At 40.9% G+C, this 26,959-nt stretch overlaps 1 protein-coding gene across 3 annotated transcripts in view; it reads left to right on the forward strand.

The window, feature by feature from the left end:
• The window catches only part of sytl5 (synaptotagmin-like 5), a 47,402-nt gene that overhangs the window by 5,084 nt on the left and 15,359 nt on the right, over positions 1-26,959 (forward strand). For all 3 annotated transcript variants that reach the window (XM_084954511.1, XM_084954514.1, XM_084954512.1), the window contains exons 2-5: positions 23,389-23,717; positions 23,808-24,023; positions 25,849-25,961; positions 26,084-26,180. In XM_084954511.1, coding sequence (XP_084810637.1) covers positions 23,599-23,717; positions 23,808-24,023; positions 25,849-25,961; positions 26,084-26,180 — 545 coding nt within the window. In that variant the 5' untranslated portion in view covers positions 23,389-23,598. The remainder of the gene's footprint in view (positions 1-23,388; positions 23,718-23,807; positions 24,024-25,848; positions 25,962-26,083; positions 26,181-26,959) is intronic.

A 26,959-nucleotide genomic window follows, 5' to 3' on the forward strand; every position in this document is an offset into this window, starting at 1 on the left:
CTTCATCTCTCTGTTAATGAGACGTATGAATGAGCTGGGGCTAAAAATACATAATGTGCTTGCAGTTTCCTAGAAAGCCTGGAAACTGGAAATCCTTTTTTTTTAGTTGTTATTCTCCGCCTCTGTAGGGAAGCCTCTTTGCCTCTTAAACAACGTCTCTCTGCATTGTTCATTTACTCATATTTTCAGAGATGTCTTAAAGAATTATGGAGATTCACACATCAAACTGTCGTCCTTTAAAGCGCGAGTCATATTGAGTTTAAGCTTGGTGCACAATTACATTCAGATTAACTGCTGATGCCTGAGGTGCTGAAACAAAGCTCCTCCATGCTGCTGCACTGAATGTCTGATCTCTGTAGTGCAGTGTTGTGCGGGGTTTCCCTCCCTCCCACTCACTGATGGCGCTCTCATCCAAAGCTCTCCAAACGCATGCTGCTTGCCCGTTTGGTATGCAGCCTATAGCCCCGCGTGGCCTCAGAGATGCACCGCATCCCTGTTCAATCACAGCAGCAGCAAGGCAATCAGTAGGCAACCTGTCCAAACAACAACCCCGCGGATGTGGGAGGGGAGGGGAAAAGCATCTCGACAGCAGAAATGTAATTTGGAGGCAGTGCTGAGAGAAAGGGCTCAGTTGAGTAATAGATTGCTGGTCAGGGAGTGATGCCTCACTGTCGCCCTCCATAAACCTTGAATGTGTGGACACATGCCTCTGTGGGCGCTGCAGTGGGATGATGGGACACTTGAACCTAAACACAGTGTACAAACACTGAAAATGCCCCTTTTTTATTTAAAGTTGTATCCTTATCTTAGTGTTTCACAGCACTCAGCATGCTGACCGGGATGTGCCAGTGAAAAAAGTCCACCCAGCACGGTGTACATGTAACACAGGCATTAATTAAATTCATTGTTGATATTTCGTGCACATTACGGTGTTTAATCATAACTATTTTAACCAGCTGCAGTGACGTGAATGGATGTGAGGAATTAATGGAAATGTGCAATAAACCTGGGCTGTGAAATGACTGCAGAGTTATGAATGATGAATGGAAAACTACTGATTAAAAAGCGCTATATGTTTGAAAACCAACAAATGGGGTATTACAGAGTTGAATGACTGTTATTTATCATTTAATTATTTGGCATTTTGCTTCTAAAATGTGTTCTAGTTAAATGGAAATCAACTGGATTTGAGCTTTAGAGTTAAATCTTGATATTTGGATGCTAGGAGTCGACTTAATCTTCCTAAAATCGATGTGACATGCTGTTAAAATCTATTAGTAAAGTAACTTTTTGACAGTGGAGCCAATAATCAAAAGAATTGGGACTCCTAATAAAGGCTAGCTGCTAAGCTCTAAGCGAATAGACTTTTGTTTCCAGTAAGCGCAGGTTTGGAAAACATAAAGCTGAATCTGAAGTCAATGTTTACCTGCTGCTGAAGAAAAAGGCATGGTTTTATATTTCATCTGGTCAACAAGGACTTTTATCAGAATGAGACAGGAGGTCACTGCCTTTATGTCGTCATAACAGACGGAGACTCACAGGTGTAGGATTATAACATAGTCCTCGTTGCTGTGTACATTTGAATCATGTAATCCTGAACATTAATCAGAAGTTTCGGTTAAATTTTCCGCCGACCTCACCCATATTTGTCGACAAGGGCAAAGTCCGTATTGGTTTTGTTGGTTCTGAGAAATGCGTTGATTCGGAAAAAATGTGTTAGTTCAGAGAAATGCAGTTGTGTTTTTGTTTTGTGTCTTTAGTAGTCCTCTTCTTACATTAAGGTCAGATCATGATGGAGTTTTTAATTCATTTGAGCTCATTAATTAGCTGTTTTAGTTCCTCCAATGACATTACAGTTCATTGACTCACATTTTTATATGTCGCAACACATCCAGTGCAGCGTGATTTCGAAAGTTGCATAAGTTAGAGATTATTGAAGATTTATAAATATGTGACTAATAATTTGTAGACTTCAGAGATCATTTGCTAACACATAGTTAACCTTGGCTCACTTTCAAATCCATGCAGCTGGAGATTTACGTGGGTGTGACTGTTGGTTTGTCTACTGAATTAAATACAGAAATAGTTCCCTCCTGATAGACCCTCCTGATATAATACTGGAAATGTGTTGGTGAGCAGGCTTTGAAAGGCTTCTAGTTGTTCTTCAAGCTGCCTGCTAATTACAGTAGCCTGCTTATGAGCAGAACCTAGCTCACATTAGGTTAGTATGCTGGGCCCTGGTCACACATGCCTAGAGACTGGTTGGCAACCACCTGGCAACCACTTGTTGCTAGGATAAAAACAGTATTCCTTCCTGACTGATGTCAGTCGCTGTTAAATTGACTGCTAAAGCCCTAATTATGTAGGCTCTAGAGACCAGTTTGTGACCCACTACTAACCATGGGACACTAGAAAAAAGTTGCATTTCCCAATCTGTAGTTGGCAAGTGTTTGCTGGAGGTTGCTGGCAGTTAGGCGAAATTTTCACAAAGAGGTAAATGGCGGTACACCAAAAATCTACTTGTGATTGCTTTGGTTGCTGGCAGATTGCCATCATCAGCTGTAGTTTGTATAGAAAACGCCAACTACTCTCCAACCAATCGCTAAGTGCTAGTGCAATGCGAACCTGAAATGACAGTTTGCAGTTAAAGTAAAAGTTACATGTTTGGAAATGTGTTCATTTTAATTGAAAGCACAGCTCGAGTCTTTGTTTCCAGTTTACGTATCAAGTTTTGTTACTGCTTGGTCTTTACAGCTGTTTGCAGACAAATTGCCATCTTCCATGCAAATTACAGGCGACTGTGGGAATCTGTTAGTGACCACAGCAATCACAAAGATTTTTCTCTCTTTGTGCCCTGTTTCACCTAGCAACAGACAGTAACCTCTAGGGACCGCTTTCCAACAAGTCGAGGACTACACTTTTTCCCACGTAACTGAGGCTTTAGACCTTGAGAACTTTGAGTGACTATAAATCTATAATCTATAAGAAGTCTTCTAATAGAAGATCCCCAGTCCAAACCAAGGAGGAAAACGAAACACTTTGGGGTTGCATCAGCAAGTTTAGCTGCTGTTAAAAATCTGCCAAATCAAAGTTCCCAGTCTTGTGTCTTGAATTATTGTACTAATTTGAAGTCTCCCATTCCTTCTGGCAGCTTTAGTCTCGCTTTATAAGAGTGCAAAGTGATGTTTCACAACATGACACCCTTTCGTAAAAATGACTAATCCACAAATTAAGCACAATTAAAGCAATATAAGGCATGAACAAACCTGTTAGAAAGCGTTACCAAAGAAGCAGCTAATTGCGAGTTGGAGGAGCATCTTTGAACTTCAAAACAAAACCTTTTTCCAGCCTATGTGAGAAATCAGTAATTGTCTGTGGTTGCTCTGAAATGCAGAGCAGGATGCCCTTTCTGTCAAAACGTCCTGTGCTCTAAATATTGGTTGCTGCATGCTAATTATTTTGCAGAAGCAGTTGTTTTGGCTCCTAGCCTGGATTTTCCACAAGCATGTGGGATGCCAGGAGCTGGCATATAGAACAGAAAATGTTTTGTTCCATTTCAGATGAATGTATGTCATGGCCATTAACAACATAATCCTTAGGAAAATTATAAATGCATGCTCTGACACATTATGGGGATAAATAACATCCAGAAGTGCTTTAAATCTGGAGGATTCAGGTCCCACCTGTGTGTCTAAACAGCAGTTTGTCTTTGCTAGAAGATCTTTATTCATCGATCTGCTGTGGAGGCTCTGCCAGCCCAGACGCTTAACACTGAATTTCATTGTGCATCTGTCTAGATTTTCCAGCTATGCTAATGTACCAGCATACAGCGCAATAAAGCCGAAATGATGCAGGGCTTATCATACGAATTTTCATAATCCATTAGCATCTGCCCAGCCTTAAATTACACATGCTGTTCAGTTGTTACGCTGTGATTAATACTAATGCTGCTATGAACATGTACGCACGCACGCATGCAGAGGATCTCCCTTCTGTCCATTAGCTTGTAGTGTCTTGAAAAGACAGTTTGGTTGGACTGGAGTGTTATGAAATATTCAACCATGTTAGTGAAGGGAGCTGGTTTAACCCGAACATTTCTCTCACTCCTCTCCTCTCGAAGAAGAAGCAGCAGTGGCAGCAGAAACTGGGTTAATGAGATCCCGCCTCAATCTAAAAGCTCTTGTCTCTTGTTCTTTAAGTGTTCGCGCACTGGCAGCATGCAAATCTGTTACATATCTGACTATGTAAAGTTTTCTCGAAACATAAAGACAACATTTTTAAATCTTAGTTTAATCTGTTCTTTAAAATCTGCCTCCCCTCATCAGAGGGTATGATGGCAAAGAGTAAAAGTAAAGATTTCAGACTCTCTGCAGTGAAAATCTTTGTTTATCCAACAAACAGACTTCCTGCACTTGAACCGTCTCACAGTTTCTAAACAGTGCCAGATTTGAGGAACAGGCGGCAGACTGTGGCTTCAGTTCTGGACAATTTTACTGCTGCTTTTCAGTCCTGCCAGAATAAACTGGCAGCTTTCACACTGCAGACATGAGAGCAGCTGATCATACTGAAGACTGAAGGACCAAATGGCATCTCTGTCACTGGCCACGCAGAATCTAAGGAAACAAATGTAATAATACAGGTTAAATCATTATTTTGATTTACATCAGAGGCCTGTCTTATTTCAGCAGGTGTTTTACACGTCTGCTGGTGTAGTTGTGAGTACTTTTTTAAATTGGGTGCTTTTTGTTTTGTAAAATCTTCTCCTCCCATTCATAGAACCATGTTCTAAATTAAGTCTTGTAAGTGGGTATACATTTTGACATCATGCACTTTTATAAAGCAAGAGAAGTACAAACAGATCAATTTGCAGATGTAATTCAGTGTTGTAGGCTTTGCAGTGTTTGGTTCTTGGTTTTACCCTTAAAAAAATCATATCTTGTTGATTTCAGTCACTCTGAGGTCATTCTAGGGGCAAGCTGAATTCTTTTTGTCAATGTGATGCTGCAGATTGATTCAGACCTGGCAGTAACAATTTCAATTACAATGTGAGATTCTTGTCAGAGTTTGATTCTGAGTCTGTGCTGCTCATAAAACGTCTTCCATTGTTCATATGGGCTGTCTTCTGTAATATGACTGCTAGCTGCATTGTCTTGACATGGTGTATTATTGCTTACGGTGCATTGTGTGCAGCCCACACACTATAAACCAACCCTTTTCCCTCTCGTCTTGTTGTTTACCTTCAAATGTCTCAACTGTTCAGTACACCGTTCACTGTAAACATGACAGCTCTTTTTGTATCCTCTTGAATAAGACAAGACCTCAAAAATACACCCATATCAGCTTCAGTGTAGATTACCAAACAAAACTGCAGTTACTCCAACAATTACAAAGCACTCCATCTTCGTTCCTGCATGAATCAGATGGAGGAAGTGAGTCATCAAGCTGAACGAGGATTCCTATTGGGTTTGGTTGGCCTGTGGGACTCCAGATGCAGTGCGGCGCTGGCCGAACAGCTGAAGCAAAAACCTAACTGTGTGAGGCCAGTGTCAGCCTAAAAGCAAATCTGGCAAACCTTAAGGTGACTCGGGAGGGGAACATGATACAGTGTACAGTGGAATACTTTGAGGGTTCCCAGGAAAAGGGGATGGCTTGCACATCACTGGGGAAAATCTCACTGAGGTAGTTAAACCTCTCCTCATAGCAGGCCCCCTAGGGTGGATGATTCAGCCTGAAGTTCTGGATGCTGTGGTCTGTCTGCATCGAGGTCTGAGGTGGTGGTGCCTATTTTTAACAAGTGGTGCTGGAGGTATGGTGCAATTACAGAGGGGGCCATACTCCTCAGCCTCCCTGGAAAGGAAGGCCAGGGTATTGGGTAGGAGAGTCTGTCCATTAGTCAAACCTTGGATCAGGAGGAACAATATGGTTTCTTGTCCTGATTGCAGAACGCTGGAGGAGCTCTTAGTTTTAGGCAACAGTAATCACAATGCTGAGGAGATGAGGAGAAGAAAGGTCCTTTGTTTTAGTTTGATTTGTATTTCTCTCACAAACGACTGTGTTTTAAGGTATTCTGTACTCCAATCAAGGCTTTTGGGGTCAGAACACTTGGTGTACATTAAAGGTAAAAACCTGGTGTACGTATCTTTCCCTTTGAAGTCCAGATGGGCTTTTCTCTTCCTGGAAGTCTTTTATTTTACCAGCAACACCTAACAGCACAGCACAATAATCACGACCAATTTTCTGGCTCTGTCTCTTCTGCAGTTTCTCTGCTGGTTTGTTTTGGAGGATAAACAGCCTTTTCCTGAGCTCACTCTGCCCTTTTCCTCTTAATTAGCAGGTGAAATGACACAAGCAACCTTTCAGCACAAGGACAAGCAGCCTTCAGATAAGAGTGATGCCCGAGAGTTCAGTGAAGGTGAAAAGAAGAAAAAAATGGAAGGAGGAGTGCTGGGAGATTAAGAGAGCACAGCTAACAGGGGTTGAGAGAGGGGGTGGGTGGGGGGGATAAGACTTTTTTTTTTCTTTTTTTAGAGGAACTGCCTATGCTGGTTTGTTTTTCCTATTTTCTGCTCCATTGAGCCTGGCAGGGAACTGTAGAGGCCTGCAGGCTTGATAGGTCATTACAGAGGACGGCTCTGCTGTGAGTGTAATGTTACAGCGGCTGTGACGTGTGCTTCATGGCTGTAAGGGCAGCACTTTAAATGTTGGTCAAGGCTTGGTAGCAAATGTGTTAAACATCGGTGGCTTGTATCTTAACTGTGAAAGACGGCCATGGAGGAAATCTCTTTTTTTCTTTTCAGTAACTCAAGAAAATAATTTTTTTTCAAATATTATTCACAAAAAATCTGAAATATCAAAAATCTAAATTTCAAACTCATGTTTTTCTTTTATTATCTGTATATTTTATGCATTCTAGGTAGCGTTTTAGCAATTTAGCTGATGTCTACTAACATAATGTAATATATAAACTATACACATTTATGAAGGATGGAAAAACATCATAACAAAAAGTAAGCTTACCACTTCTTTAAAAAAAAATGTAATATGACTTGTCCTGCTGGTATTTGAACCACAAAATGGACTTCTCGTTTGTCTGTTTGAACAAAATGCTGCCACAATGTCAATTTCCTTCTTGAGTGTCATTGAGTTTGGAGCTGACTCAGAGTAAACATTCACTAAGCTAACAGTCACTTTAAGTTTGAGTGAACTCTGGTTTCTCAGCAGTAGTTTGTTCCTCCTGCTGCCAAGATAATGGCTGAGTCCTGAAAGACAATTGATGTTGGGTTAGCTCTTCTTACCCAAGTAACTCTGACAGCAGTCGGATCAAAGAGAAATTGGTCAGAAAGTAAACATTAGAGCAGGTAACCGTTCATCTCCAGCCCTAGTATAAAGTGGCAGAAGATGGAAAACCTCATATAAACTCTATAAACACTAGACAACTTTATTAGCTATACCTTGCTAGTACTCAGTCAGACCCCATTTTGCCTTCAGAGCTGTCCTAAGTCTTTGTGATACAGATTCAACACGGTCCTGGAAACACTTCTCAGAGACTTTAGTCTATAGTGACATCATAGCGTCACACACTGGCTGCAGATTTGTCTGCTGTACATCCATTACATGATGTCATGTCAAAGATGCTTTACTGAATTGAGATCTGGTACTAAATGGAGGCTATTTGAGTAAAATGAACTCATTTTTATGTCCAAGAAACCAATTTTAGATGATCTGAGCTTTGTGACATGGTGCGTTATCCTGCTGGAAGCAGTCATCAGAAAATGGGTACGCTGTGGTCATAAAAGAAACAATCGCACACACCATTACATCACCACCAGCTTGAACCATCGATACAAGGCAGGATTGAGCTATGCTTTTTTTTTTTTGTTGTTTTTGAAAACTTCTTACCCTGTCTGCCCCTTCTCACTCTACCAGCACTTATCACTACAATCTACTTCAAGGTTCAGAAATGATCTTCTTCATCTACGTTGTAATGCGTGGTTATTCGAGCTACTGTCAGCTTGAAGTCATCTGGCAAATCTCCTCTTATCCTTGGCATCAACAAGGCATTTTCTCCTCGAGAACTACAGCTCACTAGATATTTTCTGTTTTTCAAACCATTCACTGTAAACTTTAGAGACGCTTGTGTGGAAAATCCCAACAGATCAGCAGTTTATGAAATAGTCAGATCAGCTCATCTGTCACCAATAAAGTCAATTAAATCAACTTTCTTCCCCATTCTCATGCTCAGTTTGAACTTCAGGGGGTTACTTTTACCATACAATGATACATACATTGAGTTACTGCCATGTGATTGGCTGATTAGATATTTGTGAAGCAGGTGAACATGTGCACCTAACAAACTGGCTATTGAGTGTTTATACCCGCTTTAAACATCCTCCTCTCCCACAAATCCAAAATAATATTTGGGAGGTTGCAGGTATCAGGTTCTTTGAAGTGAACTACTTTTTACAATATATTTTTGATGAGGTCTTAATCAACAAGCGTTTATAATTGTTCCAAACTGTGCAAACGTAGAGGGGTTGTTCCCCATTTATAGGAAAATTGTTACAAATTTTGGGACGTGAGTATAAGAGAGATTTATCCAACTGCTATTACAAACAAAATATCCTGAGCAAAAACCTCCTGAGTGTCTATAGCTTAGAGCAGGAGAGGGTAGAGCAGGTTGTGTACTAATTGGAAGCTCAATGGTTTGATCCTTGGCTCCTCCACCAGTGACAATGTTAGAAAACCCTGAGGCGAGATACTGAACCCTAAGTCACTCCTGTTGCATATGTCGGATGTATGAGTGTGTGAATATTAGCTTAAAGCTAAGAAGAAAGTGCTTGTATGAATGTAGATGAATGAGGCATCTAGTAAAAGACTCTCCCCCCAATTCTGTTTTTGGGAAGGTGCTTAAAGTATTTGGGGATGGAAAGAGGCTGGAGATGAAAGCAAATGTGAAAAGCACCTCATTTGAAGCAAACTGGCAGCTTGCATCCAACAGTCTTCTGAAACAGCCAGACTCGAACAATTATGATCACACAGCGGTTGACTGGCTGTTTGGAGATGAGACACTAAAACTCCCTCGTGGTTCCACAGAGCTACTTCTGCCACACTTTGTGGTTGTAGATTAGTGTAATGTTTTTTTTTTAAATTCCTTTTTTTAAACGATCATCATGTGTCACCTCTCTGTGATTGCAGCTTTGACAGTGGTGGTTTGAAGCAGCTTTAAAGCACTTTTGCCTTCAGATACGTGAACAAAGTCACCCCACTCTAATCTTCCATCCAGGAAAGATGACTCATAGACAGCCAATCGAGGAAAGATATCACAAAGTTTGGCTGCCGTTCTCCTATATATATGTCTTTCTGCTGCATGTTGGCATCACCTTCTTCGCAGACAAAAGGCCAAATCAGGCGACGACAGAGTGTTAGTCACTGTTATGCAAAGTGTCAGGCTTGATGGAGGTGGGTTATTCATATCGGCACCTAATGCTGCTTCATTACCTTTAAGCCAACCAAGTAATTAAGGTTTTAAATTGGATTCCAGTTGACAAACCGTGGTGAGCCGTGTTTCGGGAGAGTTATTGATATGCAGGGAGTTCAGGGAATGAATTGATGAGTGAGGAGTGAAGGAAATTCACGCTAACAGCAGGTTCTCGCTGATTGGCAGTGACACGAACAGTATGTCTGACAGACCTCCAGGCTGAGAGAAAGGGTCATTAGTGAACTGCAGATATATTATCTACCCTGAGGTGTGTGTGTTAGAGTCTAAGCAAGAGACTAAAAAAGAGAAATCTACGAATGCTTTCCAGTCGGACAAACACGTCATGTATTGTTGCTGGTGTGATTTTTGTCCTCACCCCAATTCCACCTCACGTCTCTTCCCAGAAACCTCTCCACTCCGCTCCAGCGTGCCACATCTCATCTCGAGCTTTCCGGTGAAGACGCAGCCTGCCTATTGATTTCACCCCACTGTGAACACTGGTTCACATCCGATAGCAGGAAGTAGATTACATGGTGGGGAGATGCACGGCTGAGATAGCAGGATAAATCTTATTTCCACCCTCAGATAAGGTGGTTGAGCTGGAAACCATTCTGAACATGCTTATGGATTGTTGTCTGTATCTGCACAGCAGAAAGCAATAAAGTAAGAGTCTGTGCGCTAACTGCTTTATAAAGAGCTTCTCAGTCTGAAGACTCTCCGCTGGTAAATGATGTTGTCCCGAGCCTGGCTTTTACAGGGAGTGCAGAATTATTAGGCAAGTTGTATTTTTGAAGAATAATTTTATTATTGAACAACAACCATGTTCTCAATGAACCCAAAAAACTCAAAAAATTAATACCAAAGCTGAATGTTTTTGGAAGTAGTTTTTAGTTTGTTTTTAGTTTTAGCTATTTTAGGGGGATATCTGTGTGTGCAGGTGACTATTACTGTGCATAATTATTAGGCAACTTAAGAAAAAACAAATATATACCCATTTCAATTATTTATTTTTACCAGTGAAACCAATATAACATCTCCACATTCACAAATATACATTTCTGACATTCAAAAACATAACAAAAACAAATCAGCGACCAATATAGCCACCTTTCTTTGCAAGGACACTCAAAAGCCTGCCATCCATGGATTCTGTCCGTGTTTTGATCTGTTCACCATCAACATTGCGTGCAGCAGCAACCACAGCCTCCCAGACACTGTTCAGAGAGGTGTACTGTTTTCCCTCCTTGTAAATCTCACATTTGATGATGGACCACAGGTTCTCAATGGGGTTCAGATCAGGTGAACAAGGAGGCCATGTCATTAGTTTTTCTTCTTTTATACCCTTTCTTGCCAGCCACGCTGTGGAGTACTTGGACGCGTGTGATGGAGCATTGTCCTGCATGAAAATCATGTTTTTCTTGAAGGATGCAGACTTCTTCCTGTACCACTGCTTGAAGAAGGTGTCTTCCAGAAACTGGCAGTAGGACTGGGAGTTGAGCTTGACTCCATCCTCAACCCGAAAAGGCCCCACAAGCTCATCTTTGATGATACCAGCCCAAACCAGTACTCCACCTCCACCTTGCTGGCGTCTGAGTCGGACTGGAGCTCTCTGCCCTTTACCAATCCAGCCACGGGCCCATCCATCTGGCCCATCAAGACTCACTCTCATTTCATCAGTCCATAAAACCTTAGAAAAATCAGTCTTGAGATATTTCTTGGCCCAGTCTTGACGTTTCAGCTTGTGTGTCTTGTTCAGTGGTGGTCGTCTTTCAGCCTTTCTTACCTTGGCCATGTTTCTGAGTATTGCACACCTTGTGCTTTTGGGCACTCCAGTGATGTTGCAGCTCTGAAATATGGCCAAACTGGTGGCAAGTGGCATCTTGGCAGCTGCACGCTTGACTTTTGTCAGTTCATGGGCAGTTATTTTGCGCCTTGGTTTTTCCACACGCTTCTTGCGACCCTGTTGACTATTTTGAATGAAACGCTTGATTGTTCGATGATCACGCTTCAGAAGCTTTGCAATTTTGAGACTGCTGCATCCCTCTGCAAGATATCTCACTATTTTTGACTTTTCTGAGCCTGTCAAGTCCTTCTTTTGACCCATTTTGCCAAAGGAAAGGAAGTTGCCTAATAATTATGCACACCTGATATAGGGTGTTGATGTCATTAGACCACACCCCTTCTCATTACAGAGATGCACATCACCTAATATGCTTAATTGGTAGTAGGCTTTCGAGCCTATACAGCTTGGAGTAAGACAACATGCATGAAGAGGATGATGTGGACAAAATACTCATTTGCCTAATAATTCTGCACTCCCTGTATGTGCAGTCGTCTATCTCAAGAGGTTTGTGCTTCATCTCATTCTGACGCTTAGAGAAGCAATTGAATTTTATGTCTGAGTGTAGACAAGTCATCATTGTGAGATTGGTTGTAAAAGTATGTGGGTTAAAAAAAAAACTGTTTGACTCACAGGTGCAAAAGATCGGAAGCAAACGGTGTACAGGAAGCAGGCTGAGGCAGAATCCAAAGCACACGCAAGATTAAAGAAACACAAGAGCTGAGGCACAGAGTCGGTCTGATCAGGCTACTAAAACTAGAAGAGCCTTTGTAAAGTATTAAGGAATTATCCAAAATCCTACAGGTTTCTTCCTCAGCACAAAATCGGTTTGATAGTTTTTGTCCTGCTGACACTCTAAAGATGTATCCAGCAAGACACAAGTCAACATCGTGGCATCAATTTTATTTAAGTTTTTTTAAATAAATAAAAGTATCTGAGCATTTTAAATGGAACCACAGCAAGCCCATTTGAGTCATACCTTCAATTTGTAGTTGTACTTAGATGGATGTGTGTGGCAGTGCCGAGAATTGCTTTCCTGTTAAAATGCTCCAGCTCTGGTTGAGCAACACGTTTTGGACATTATCTTCAAGCACTCTCTTTATATGATGCAGTATTTATTGTTAAATCGATGACTGGAAGCAGGCCCGAGGCAGTGAAGTAGCCCCAAACCACATTTTGATCACCGTGCTTCAAGGCTGGTTTGAGGCTCTCCTGAAAAGCTTTCTTTGGTTTGCACGAAACACGTCTGCACTAACTGTGCAAAAACAACTCTGTGTCCACAGCACATTACTCCAATAGAGCTGCTCTTTGTCTTCATGGTCATTGGCCAATAGTCTTTTATGCACTGATGTTTGCTCTAATACCAGATGCTTTTTGTCTGGCACACCTCCCATACAGGATCTGATTTTACACGTGATGACTATTGTTGCGTCTTTACCTTACAAGATAAAACACACGTTGAGGGGTTTGTTTTTAGTAACATCATTTTTGCACCAAATGGCCTGTTCCTATTGGTTGGCAGCTGTTCAAAATTAGATGAGCATATTGCAGTAAAATATTTTATTTCACGTTATTTGGAGATCTTTTCAAATCCCCTGCTAGGATCATATTCATTCCCAACCTTTTCTTCTAAAGGCGTCTGAGAATCCTTTTAATTTGATCTGACCCTACGTGACCTTTTTCATAATCCCTCAAGACTTTTGTACAGTGCTGTAATTTAATGGATGTGAAGTTGTGATAAATGTGACTAATTACCAAGATGACGTTGAAGTTTAATTTTAAGCGTAAGTTGCTTATCGTGCTCGTCTGTTAGCACTTTATCAAAAGGATCTTTGATTATCTAAATATGCTCAACAGACGCGTGTCGACTGTAAAGATTTCCACTCTGAAAACAAAAGTGTTTGAATGATGGCAATAAATTGAGAATCTATCAATAATCTGTCGGTTAAATGGGGTGTAATTACATTCTGTATTTGTTTGCTCTTTCAAGCAGGTCTGCTGTATTGGTGCAGTCTGCATGGTAACATAAGCAGCGTTTATGAGTCAGAAATGTGTTTTTGCAGTACTGTCAATATAACACGAACACGACAAACGCGCGAGCGAGGGGTGGTGATTAAAAATGTGTGCGTAAACAGGTGTACTGTACCTGGGGAAAAGAGGCACTTGCTATCCAAAGAAAACGGGAATTTGCTCTGTCATATTCTCTGGTGTTTGCAGTGGCAAGGCGTAAGCAGCTGTGAAGTGTGTTATTATTGACCTTGGATGGTGAATAATTGATGCTTCCTACACTTAGAGGAAGTCTGCCCTTGTGTGTTTGTGTGTGCTCCACATAAAGACCCCGTGTTGTTTGTCTGAATCCGGCAGAAGGTAGTCTGCGGCTGTGTCAAGCGACCCGCTGTTTAATGGTCATCAGGGATGCTCTCTGTTATTCATCATCATTACCGAGTCACCCTGCATTAATGATTCAGCATCCTGTGAATCGCCACAGGAGGATTCAGAAGCTATACATTAAAACAAAAGAGTTGAGCCACAGTACAATCTGCCAGTTTTTATCCTGGGGAGAACTTCCCCGACTGACTGACTGTTATAAATGAAGCTGTCTGATACATAAAGCTGGAAATCTTTCAACTTTATTAGGTGATACAGACTCTCAGTTCTTGTAAACACTTCTTTGGGCGATATATATTGCTGTGCCTGGGGACGTTATCTACAAAAACCTCTGCCTCCCAGGAGATGAAGAATCTGCTGATTAAAGGTGAAGGGATAAGTCTTTAAGGAAAAACTGATCTCTCGAGTCAAAGATCTAAGCTGCTTCTTGCTGCAATAACATGTCTAACGCTGGAGTCGAAGCCGGTGAATCTTCAGTTTGAAGAAGTCAGCGTGACCCACATTTTCTACATAAACACACTATATAATGTTCTCGCAACCTCGCTCATCCCGCTAGAAGTCTCTCACAGAAATGCTTTGTGCAAGGCTTTCAAGGTTTATAATCCAAGATGATTTATCGAATTGCAGCAAAACCTTATATCATCTAACGCATATCTGGCATTGAGAGCTATAATTAAAAATATACTGCAGTGAACAGTAGCTAATGCTATTTCTGTGGTGCTGACATTAAGGACTCTGCTGCGCTACTGTTTTAGTTTCACACCTTCTCTCCATAGAAGTCAGACTCTATGTGCTGTCTGATGAAAGGACGGCAGTGTTTTATTTTGTTATTTCCTTATTTTATTTGTTTGCTGTTTTAAAGAAAATTCACTGGTTTATTGTTTTTTAAATCCTTAGTGACAACGCCAGCTGTGTTTGTTAATGTTGGGGAGTTTGATCGGCTATGATGGATGGAACATAACAGTTAAGCTGAAGCAAAATGCTCCCTTGGAGTCATTCTGAGCTGCTGCATCATTATTTCACAAGTAACAGAGATGAATGGACTGTACATTGGTGCCTTCTTTCCTTGTCAGACTCCAGGGTGGGGGGGGCACACATAAAATATTACAGAGGGCTGCTCCTGGTCTTTGGGATGCACTGAACCCTAGTTGTAAGGTTAATTGTCTGTAGCACATGACCATGTAAAGAAAAAGAAATATCCATAATATGAATTTAGTGTTTCACCAAATCTCAAAGGTGCTCCTTTGGATTGAGATCTGCTGACACTGGAGTCCATTTGATTACAGTAAACTCATCGTCATGCTCAAGAAACCAGTTTGAGGTGATTTGAGGTTTGAGACATGGCTATTGTTGCGTTTTCAGTTTCACCCCAGTTCTTTTTATTCCTCAGTTCTCCAGAGACGACACCGGAACTTAGTAGTTATTTCACAAAACCTTTATCTTCAGTCACTCATGCACCTTCCAGAAGTGGAGATGTACAGGGCCCAGCAATTCCTCTGCAGATCTCAACTTCTTTGTCTGTTACAACCAGTTTTATACAAGCAACCCCCCCATCGTAAAACCCACACGGTGTGTTGTAAACCCAAAACACTGTGTTTGTGTATGTATGTGCAAGCAAGTGAGTGCCTGCGTGTGCGCGTACCTCTGTGTGTTGTGTGTGTGTGAATGTGAGTGAATGTGTGTGTGTTTTAACAGTTAAAGCACTGTGTGTGTGTGTCTTTATTACATTCAGGGACAAAGGTAACAGAGTTTTCCTCTCTTACCTATCTGTTCCATATAGTCCTAGCATCCCCCAACTGTGGCTTACTATTTCCTTTTATGACTGGCAGACGACCCCCCCCCCACCCCCCATGTCAATAAATTCCTCTCCCTCTACACAATTAAACACTCAGGCCTATTGCTAAACCAACCTAAAACATCCTTTCCTATTCCTCTGATCTACAGCTGCACCCTCTCATCTAAGCAAACTTAAGGACACTGTATTCTAATCATTGTTTTCTTGTACTTACACTATCCTTGTGATAAAGGAATAACACAATCAGCAACAATACAGCATTAGACCACCATCAACTGGACCACTGATACAAGGCAGAATGGATCCATGCTTTCACTTCACTTCTGAACCTACCATTTAAACGTCACAGCTGAAATCAAGAGTTATCAGACCAGTTTTCCAATGCTGGTGAGCCTGTGTGAGTTGCAGCCTCAGATTCCTGTTCTTAGGTGACAGGAGCAGCGCCTGGTGTGGTCTTCTGTTATTGTAGCCCATCTGTTTCAAGTGTCAACATGTTGTGCTCAGACCAGCCTGTCTGGCACTAACAACCACATCATGGTCAAAGGTTCTTTTTCTTCATTCTGATGCTCAGTTTTAACTTCAGCAGGTTGTCTTGATCATGCCTACAGGCCCAAATTCATTGAGCTGCCTTCATGTTATTGGCTAATTAGATTAGCCAGCAAACCAGCAGCGGTTTTCTTCTTGAACTCATGGGAGACTGGGCCATTTTTGCCCAGTCTCTTTCTTATTGTTGAATCATGAACTCTGACCTTAACTGAAACACGTAAGTGGTTTTTTAATGTTGTTCTGGGTTCGTTTTTTTGACTTCCTGGATGAGTCGTCCATGTGCTTTTAAAGTAATTTCTTTAGGCCGGCAGCTCCTGTGAAGCATTACCACTTTTCCAAATTTTCTCCATTTGTGGAAAATGGCTTTCATTCTGGTTCAGTTCAGTCCCAAAGCCTTAGAAATGGCTTGTAACCCTTTCCAGACTGGCTTTTTTCATCAGGTGTTTCCGTTTTGTTTTGTTTTTTTATGAGTGAAGTAAAAAGTGTTTGTTAAAGAAGATCATTACAGTAATTAAATGTAGAAAATAATGGGCATCTCTAACCTGACTGCAAGATTATTGGATATGACTAATGTTTGGCTTATTTCTGCAACATCAGTTTGATTATAATTTGATGATTTTGCGTATAGATTTATTCTGTTGTTTATAAACTGCAATAACGATTTCAACCACATTAGCAGTCAGTATTAAATAATCGCGTATGTATTTTTTCCCATCATTTCCTGAGTGTGGAGCAGAGTTGAATGCCTCCCTCACTAACTGCTTTATGAGTAAGCACTGATGTGGGTGTACCCGGTGAAATATTGTGTTGTTTGCAACATGCAGTAATGCTCAAATAACAAAATAATAGTCATGAAGTCTTCCAGTTAAACCAGTCACGACGCGTGTATAGAGTTTCATTTAGCAGCATATTGGAGCTCGAGATAGTCCGGACATCACTGCTTGAATTTAGTTCAGTTTTTTTTTTTTTTTTTCTGCAAGTCTTACAGTGCTAAACAACTGGGGAGAACAGATGTTTATTTTAATCAGAGCAGCAAAACAATGTGAGCAGAGGGTACAGCAACCATTATAAACAAAACATGAAAGACACGAGGGAGATGGTGACTGATATCTCATATTTCTTCCCCGTCTTCTCTCCGGACCCAAGATAACTGGATCTCAGTGTGGGGGGAGGGAAAAAAAGTTCAGAGGCATTTAGAATCATTTATTTAAAAGCCACGCAGCAGCAGGATGTGACACTGAATCAAGTTGAGCTACAGTGCCTGTACTCCTCACAGTGAAGAAACAGTGCAGCAATGCAGCTCATTGATGTGTTTTTAATTGTCTTTAGGCTCTGTTACATATGAATGTATTAAAGGACTCTGGATAAAAGCGTAGCACGGGTACCGAGGATCACTCAGTGTTGGTTTTGGTCTTTAGAGGGGAATCTGTGACAGTAAGGAAAATATAACACATCAACAATATCAACAAGCCCATCGTTCAGAGGCTGACAGACATGCTGTGTCTGGCAGGGCTGTTATTTGCCAAATATCACCTGGTGTGTAGAGCACAGACCCGGACCCCTCTGCAGTATGAGAAATGAAATAAAATGACTCATCATATCCTGTTTTTCCCCTTGGAAGGTTTCCTTTCTGAGAGAAAAGAGCTGAAATTAAAATACCGACGCTTTTCTACCAGCGTCCTGTGGCCTTGGACTTTGAATTATTCCATCCGGCCGCTGAATGCTCAGTTCATGTTTGTTGCATGTTCATTTCTCACTCATATCTATTTTGCTCTTCTGCCAAGTGGAGCCCACCTGCGACCTTTAATTGGCAGATTGATTCTGTTATTTGTAATCTCGACCACCTGCAGAAAAGACCAGACTGACAGCTGGTGAAATGCCACAGAGTTGCAAAACACAAGGAAGACGCAGTGTGGCTTTGTGGCCAGATGTCCTTGATAGAGCACAGAGTCGGTGACAAACAATCCATTACATGCTTGAATTGTGAACAGTGCAAAATATGAAAACCACCGCTGTGCAGCGAGTGATCGAAACAGTGAGTCACCATACTTTCCTCGAAGCAACGTTTATTAGCGCAGAGCTGAGCAGCCAGTGTGTTTCTTCCACTCGGATCCCAGAGTTTCACTGCCTCCTCACTCGTGTTTACTCAGGGCAGAGCAGTAGCGGGAATGTGTGTTGTGTGTACTCAGGGAGGGCTGCATCAGGATACCAGCCCTACAGTAGCACACACAAGCAGACACACAGTGCAGTGCCTTTGACTATAATATGACAGGAGCTTAGATAAATATTAGTTTTGCTTTATTTATCTTGTTGACCAACTATTGTTCGTGAGTGGACTGTACCTCAGAAGGGTCATGTGACATGTGTGGCTGTGTTGTTCTGCTCTGTATTTTTTTTATCTGATGCACAAAACTAAACACAAACACTACCACAATCATAACAGAAATTTTCAGTATTTGCAAAATTATTGTGTTGATAAAAACAAGCAGGATCCCTTGGCAACAATGATGATTATGACCTTTATGAGTTTTTTTTCTTTTTTCATTTTTTAATGGCCCGTAATAATCACCTTGTGACTGCATCTTATTTTCTGTTCTTGCTTCTATCCATGCAGAAGTGGAAATCCTTGTAATTGTCATTAGATCAGCCAGTTAGAGGATCACGTGAAGTGTGAATTAGCTGATGCGGAGATAAAACGTCTTCTGCTAGTTTCCAGATTTTCCACTTTCATGCCACCAGAAGCTACAAGCTAACATATATTTTGTCAACCCTGTAATGCCAAGTGTATCATGAATTCTTGTGAGTTGTTGAGGCTGAAATGCTGAATATAGCAAATATGATACAAAATAAAACTAGTACATGTATAAGAATATTGTATTTATTATTTTAAATATAAATGTAAATAATAATAAGTAAATAATCCAACATGTATTGAATAGATAAGGAAGTAGAAACATGTAATTATACAGCAGATTTTAAATCAAAGTGTGTAACGTTAAAAATAAAAGTACATTTAAAAAAGTTCTTAAAGCTTAGACCTCAGGATGGTCGAGTGATTGGGAAGCGACAATCTTGAGGGAGTTTATGGCTAGAGGTTATCTACCACATGCACGTGAAAAACATTTAAAGGCTTTAAATTCAAACTGTACCAGTTTACACTGGTTTCTGTCATACCCAGGGAACCAGTGCAAGGCTGCTGTATTGTCCTTTTTGGTAATCTGGCAACAGTTATTGGACTAATTGTATATGAAAGAAATGATTGACTGACTCCAGTATACAGTGCATTCACATCAGACATTTCTAGATGTAAAAAAGCATGAATAACCCTTTGCAGATCAGAAGGTTTTAAAAGAGATTTTAGTCTGGATGTTGTTCTGAGCTTTAAGAAGAAGCCCACTGAATCTCACTCACAACGCTTCTTGATTCTCAGGCGTTTTCTTCAGCTCCAACTTGAGGCTGAATATCTCGGCAGCTGTTATTTGAACTACATCCTCCAGTCCTTTCACATCACATTGAGCCGTATCACAAGGTCAATATTTGACCACGTCTCTGCTTTAGGACCAGATACAATGAAAGACCTATGTTATTCCTGCCATCTTCAGATGTACTACATTAGCATGCTAACATCCCCAAATTAAACAATAAGCATGCTAATGCTTGCTCTTCCTTGGCTTTAAGCACAAGCTAGAAGTATGATTGCAGAGGCTCAACCCAATCCAGGATTTCTGGGACAGATACCCATTTTTGGCGAGTAAAAGATCTCATATGGAAGCTTGTTTCCACCACTGAAAAATGAAAAAGTGGGGGTTTATCTCAAAATTGTAAAATCAGTAACTTAAAATACGTCAGAATTTTAAAGTATTCTCCCAATTTCTAATTATTTACTGCAATTTTTACATTAGTAAGTTGAAATTTTGAGGTAATAACCTGAAATTTTGACTTATGGATAGTAAAGCTTTTATTTTTATTTAATTATTTATTTTTCCAGTGATAGAAACAAGCTTCCATACATTCTTGATATATCTGAGCCAACTTTGACTTTTCATCACTAGCTGCTTAGCTGCATTTGTTCCAAACAGCAGAGTTGTAGCATAGACACTATGTGTCAAGCTGTCCTAAACATATTTTTCTTCATTATATTCGCTATAAAACTGCTGCTCTAATGTCTGCACTGATATTGTTATCAGTATCACTGACAAGTTCATATCATCCTAAAATATTTGCCAGCCCATATATGAGCAGTTTTTCTTGTTCCAAGAGAAATCACACATTAAGTTAATAGCTGATAAAAGGCAAATCTGAATTCAACTGCTTGAGTCATTTAAATTCTAAGGTATCTTTTATTATTCTCTTTATCAAATCCCCACCTGACGTCTAAAAGGTGAAGCAGTATCTCTTCATAGGTTACAATGCAGCTGGAGTTCGGCTTAAAATGCCATAATTGCTGATGTCAAGATGTGCCTTTGGCTGCAAATGAAGCCGTGATGAAGTCTGCCGGTTCATTAGTGCTAATTCATGTAAAGTGAAAGGAAGAGGGAAGAGAAGAAAGGACGAGGATGAAAGAGACAGTAATGAGTAAGGACTGAAGGAGACTGGTGTGGGCCTGGGCGGATCTCTCCAAGCCGTCAAATTTGGTTTCCCGACTTAATTCACGCAAGCACAGGCAGAATTTTGTCCTCATTCCACCCCATATACATTAGTATGTCATCTTTGTGGTTGCTTTTATTGTGCACAATATTCTTAGCAGTTTATTTGATCAGGCACTGCAGCGAGACAGAGAATATTCTCTGTGTGTTCAGATACTTTCAGACACATCAGAAGAAATCAAAGCCACTCAGGGTTTCCTTAGCACAGGAAGGATTGGCATTTTCACTCATTTACACTTTTCCTTGTGGACCTTTTATCATAATCAGGACTGCTTTAGCTCAGATGGTGCAGCTATTAGTTGTAGGGTTAGTGGTTTGTTTCCTAGCTCCTCCTCATCATCTTCCTGTCTGTCTGTAAGTTTTCAGCTTTTTTTCCCCCGGTTGTTTTACTGATTAAAAATTCACAAACTTCAAAGCACAGATCAAAACAACATACGAGGGAGACTAGATAAAAGAGCTAAATTATATAAAAGTGTTGGAGCAAGACACTGCTAAACTCCAACCTGCTGCTCTTTGAGGCTGCACCAACAAACACAAATGTTTTAAACTAAATAATAGTATCAGCGTGTGCAAATGCAAACCATGAAAGAGATGATGTTTGGTCATTTCAGCTTTTTGATTTGGTCTGGTTTTGGTAGGATGTTACCATGCTAATATTTACTGATGGGATTGTAGCACAGAGGGCCAATCATGTGAGAGGGTAATCACGGGCAGCAGGAGAGGAGAGGGCAGGTTGATCACACCGACTGAAATTGTTTCATATTCCTTTAGCTTTGTAGCATCAACCTTCTTTTATTTATATTTTTAAAGTTGTTGTTGTACTTTTTGAGTGCCTTAGGTGTTTTTATTTATTAATATAGTGGTTCTGCTAGAACTTTTATTGTAGGTTTAAGAGCTGCAGAGATGAATAACCGTTAGCTGCTGCAGAAGAATGCAGTGAACTGTATTGATTTTAAATACAGTAGACTGCAAATGATCGGTCCTGCCTTTTAGCAAGTTTATAACACTACAGAGTTGGTTTGCAGACAGATTGTTTTGGTTAATGTTTGGCTTTCAGTATTGGGTATTTCAGTCTATTGTAAAACTGATTATAGTTTAGCAATTCTGACTCTGTTTTTAGTGCTGTGGCTGATTGTGTCCTCTGGTGATGTTCCCTTATGTTCGGTGCTGATATTGTCTGTGCTGCTGCATTTAATTAGTGTCATTTGAAGAGTAATTTGGTTTACATTTCACGAAGACGATAATCCCAGTGCTCCATCACTGGGTAGTTAGCTTCCAGCCTTTAGGATGGTTTTGCTTCTTCTTCTTTTTTCTTAATGCCTTAACAAATGGTGGTTTTGTGGCTGATGACCCACACTGACTGCTGCGACCTTTTCATGGAAGCCCTTATGTCTTGATTCACCTGTGATACAAAAAAGTGCTTATTACTGCCGGTATTTGGACAAAAGCAAGCTGCCTTGTGACGGTGCTAGAGGTTAAAATTAAGTTGTGCTAATTAAAGCAATATATTCAATAACTGTTGAAACATGTCAGTAAAAAACATAAATGTGGAAGTTTATGTTTAAAATATTTAACAGTACCAACATTACAATTTATGTATGGACAAGAAAGTCACCCGTCTGCACATGGACTGCACAAGGGTCCAGATCTGTTGTTGAGAAATCTCTCTCCAGTCCTGAGTGAGTGCATTGATAATTGGTGAACGTGCCCCAGGTATGTTGAGTAGGACACATATCGGGACTAAATGGTGGCTGACAAAGTGTCTGGATATGCTCCTGATCCAGAGAGGCCTGCACTGCTCTGACAGCAGGGAGGACGGCTATTGTTCTGGTGAAACAGCCGCAGGGTGGGTGCTGCTGCAAGAATAGCACAAGTACAGGTTGGAGCACCTGATCTCAGCACCTCTGTGCACTCAGATTTCCACCAAGAATAATCACATCATACATGGTGCTCTCGTGGACATGCAAGGCTGCAGCAGCAGCTCAGAAACATCACCATGTGAGCTACTTTGTGTTCAGTAGACAAATTTATCAAAGGCACTGTTGACTCAAACCAATCAACCTTATCAGAAAACTACTCACAGAGTATATTTTTGTTTCTGTAAGATTAGATTAAATGATATCCTGAGAAATGACTTTACAGTACAACAAAGATTTGAAAGCTTATTTCACAAAATAACACTTATAACACCTGTATGTACTATAGTGTATATAATCCTGTGTGTATGATTGTTCCCATCTGCGTTATAGATATCTGCATTTCTTAGCAGACTGAGCAATACTGCCATCTCTGTGGCTGTGTCAGGTTATATAAAAGCCGTTGCCATGAAGCTAGGTGGTTTGGTTTGCAGGTGTGCAGATAATTAGTACAAGTCTTGTCGGGAATTTCACGGAAAGATAGAGCTTTGCTAATGTAAGCTCAGCAGCAGCGCTCTGAATGTCAGGCTCAGCTCCTAATTGGGAGGTTGTTAAGCTGCTGTGGAGCCGTCAAATATCTACCAATTACTTGTGCTTCCACTTGTAATACGGAAAATCGTTGTCTTATTTTAATTAATGCTTTTCAAACTGGCATGAAGACAGGTATATTAACCAGGATCAAACAGGATTTTTTACCTCGAAGCCGTGATGATTTATAAAGTTATTAATGAGAGATGTATGTTAGTGACTTTTCTTTGTGTCTGCTTGACCTTGTCTAGGTCTCCAGGGAGTTCCAGCTTTCCCTCCCCCCAAAATAAAATCAAATAAAAGAAGAAATTCTGGAGAGACCCTGGGAGCTTTGAATTCATACCTTTCCAGCACTAAAAGAACAAGATGAACACCGCAGGATGATGTAGTTCTTGCTGACGCTCTCCATGCAACGTATTCCCCTGGCTGACATAACTGGATAACTGGTGACCGTGGGATCAATGGAGCAATCTGGGAAGGATCTGAACCTCTCCTTTCTGCTGGAACATGAACGAGAAATGATCCTGAAGGTGCTGCAGAAAGACGAGAAGCTGAGGAAAAGAGAGGAGAAGAGGATTCGGTGAGGACTTCCATGTCACCATTTAAACTCACCGTCATCACGTTTACTTTTCTTGGTGTCCTGTGACATTCTTGTATTTCTGTCCCGCAGGAGGCTGAAGAATGAGCTGCTGGAGGTCAAACAAAAGGGTTTCATCCGGCCACATGATTTGGGAGCCCGACAGTGCACTCGCTGCCTCAAGACTCTGGGCCTGATCTTCGACCGGGGCGATCTCTGCGAGGAGTGCCAGTCTCGAATCTGCAGCAGCTGCCGTGTTGTGAACCCCAGAACACGCGAGTGGAGATGTACCTTCTGTGACAAGCTCACGTAAGTGTGACATCTGAAGGGGGACCAGAGCAGCGTTCAAGCTTTTTTTGTACTAAAGATGATTAATTGCACCACATCTGCCTCCATTCATCTGTGAGGGTGCCCTGGGGTTTCACTGCTGTGATCTACAGGGCTTAGAGAGAAGAAAGCACTGCTGGTCTGTGTAGATCTATCATGTTCAAAAGTTAAATGAGCTAACATGTGAGGACTAAACAGATGCAACATTATGCAACATCTTTCTCTGACACTTACCTTTCTAATCATGATTGTCCTTGGTTTCTCTTGAACTTACCCTGCACTATTGCCACATTTAGAGTTTTTCTGGCCTCTAAAATTTGCAGGGTTTTTGTTTATTTGTTTGTTTGTTTGTTTTTAGCTGTAAAGCCTCATTTTTCAGCTGGTTGTTTTACTGTAGTGTGATTGATCAGGTGCTGTGGGCTCTATTTGGAACCATAAATCTTCCCATCTCTGCTCTGACAAGCCACTGTCCCTGACTGTCGCACACCTGGACAGTGGAAAAAAGCCAGCAACCGTGAGCCGTCACCAGCCTTGGCTCCTGTGTAATGATATTTTGAATCAGGGATTTTTAAACTGGTACCGTACATACAATATTTGAAAGGTGCATTTAATGCAAATATCCCCAGTTTCTGTGTGACAAAGCGTCTCGACGCACTAGTATTCGAAAGAAATGTAGTCTAATGAGCACTCGAAGGTTTCCAGTAATTCTCCCCGCCTGCTGATTTCCGTGATGGAGGGCTAAATAACAGAAACGCCTCCCTGTGCAGTTCATTAGTGTCACAGCAGCTTAATAACTGTGCTTTTAAATAGGCTACGCTCTAAAACAGTTTCAGCAATAACTCAACATTATAACCCTCATGAATAAAGGTGTTATTTTTAACGCTGAACTTAATTAGCTTCGGTGTCAGATAAATAGTGTGACCGAGTGTGTTAGAATATCTTCAAACCTCGTTTCTTTGAACCTTTGGGTGCTCCTGGTGGGCGTAATTGTCCAAAGGCTTTGTAATGCCACTTTTGATTGTATCCTGACATTAAAACCTGCTTTAATCTGCTTTAGCTTTAAGCTCCAAGCTTCCAACTACCTGTGTGTGGTGGCTCCGAGCTAACTAAACATTCACATTAAAAAAATGTTTCTGAGAAATAAAGACGCCAGGTTTTCCACTGCTTAGTCTGAATAATTATGCTGAGGCCAGAAGATCATGTCTGCAAGAAGTAAAACTTTTCTCAGCTCACGCCCACACGTGTAGCGAAAAGGTTTACATGCAGAAGATCACAAACCGAACCAGGAGGAAGGAAAAATGTATTTTGCCTACGAGTGCCGGATTAATTTCAGAAGTTAGGAGGGTAAAAGGGAGAGAGAGAAGTAAATGCCCACCACTGTATTCAATAGTTTTTCTGCTTTGTGCTGGATCTGTTCACAATGGTGATTAAAAATGCAAAAAGCGTGATATAAAAGTGTCGAGCTATGATTTACAACTCGTGTTTAGTGTTAGTTAATGAGACAGAGATGGCCAGTAATGCAGAGATGTAATATTGCAACAGCAACACTTTCTGAGAAATATATTTTTCTATGTGCAAAGTATTACCAAAGCTAAAATTCAAATGTTTTTCTCATTTTTGCCTGCTTCACATGGCCGGAGTTCTTTGGGTCGGTTGTGATGATTAAATTGCGAATTCAGAGACTTGGCAATAATGTGCGACATGGGAGAAAAGAGCACTTTCCTTCCTTCTTGTTTCCTCTGATTTTACTTTTACTACATGTGCTGTCTTGAGGTGTTGATTCCCCTTTAATGTCTTTGTACGACAGGGAGCTTAAGGTGTCGAGCGGAGAGTGGTTCCTGGAGGAGAGGTCTAAGCGCTTTGAGCGGGGGCAGTTGAGCAGTGAGGTGGTCAAACAGACGATCCTGAGCACCCCGCTGAGTGAGTCCGACTTGTGTTCTTCAAACCTGAATGATTACAGTTGAAAAGACATGTTAAAGGTGCAACAGAGAAGCAAATGTGCTGATTTCAATACTCACTGGCTGATGCGTTTGTTCCCGAAGGCCCAGAAGTAAAAAAGGCCGCCCCTTCAAAGCAGGAGAAACCTGAGCCTGCAGTATCCAACAGATTAACTGTACTCAATGGTGCCAGGAGAAAAGGGTAAGCAGATAACACAGAGCTTTAACAGCTGTTTAGCTTCATACAAACACATACTGACCTTAATGAGTTAAACAACATGAATGTTTAATGCATGCAGGACATGCAGCACATAGACGGGATAAAATCATCAGAGAGTAAATGTTCAATGTGTTGAGTGTGCACCTCAGTGTGAAAGCATTAGAAAAGATCATATGTATGTATATGTATGTGTGTATATATATGTATGTATGTGTGTATGTATGTATGTATGTATGTATGTATGTATGTGAAGGCAGCACTGAGAGGCATACAGACAGAAAGCAGAGCAAATGATAAACAATAGACGATAGAGATTCACTTTCAGCATTTCATGGAGTCGCAGTTATTTTATCACTTGATGAAATAACTAGTTTTGTCCAAGCTAACAGACCAGCACCTCCAAGTTGGCTAAAAGTTGGTTCTACTCCATTACATCTTTATTTAATCACAACCCGACAAAAGCAACCTCCTTATTTGATTGAGGTGATGTAGGAACAATGACTAGCCCAAATCAAATTTCCGCTGCAGGATGCAAAGCACACAAGTAAGTTACTAAACTCACTCACTTTACTGATAAAGCAAACAGATGCAGTCCTGAACATCTCTGTTTAGCACTGCGCAAAAGTCTTGAGTCACTTTCTTTCTGTTTTTGCTTAAGAATACAAGCAATAAGTAAAACAAAGTTAATCTGAAATATTTTCAGCATCCAAAGCGCTTACGAAGCAAAGCTGAAACAGTTGCCATTTCTGGAACTGCCTGTT

This window comes from Perissodus microlepis, chromosome 16 (assembly GCF_051167445.1).
Source record: "Perissodus microlepis isolate ML-2025 ecotype Zambia chromosome 16, ASM5116744v1, whole genome shotgun sequence".
Classification (NCBI taxonomy): Eukaryota; Metazoa; Chordata; class Actinopteri; order Cichliformes; family Cichlidae; genus Perissodus; species Perissodus microlepis.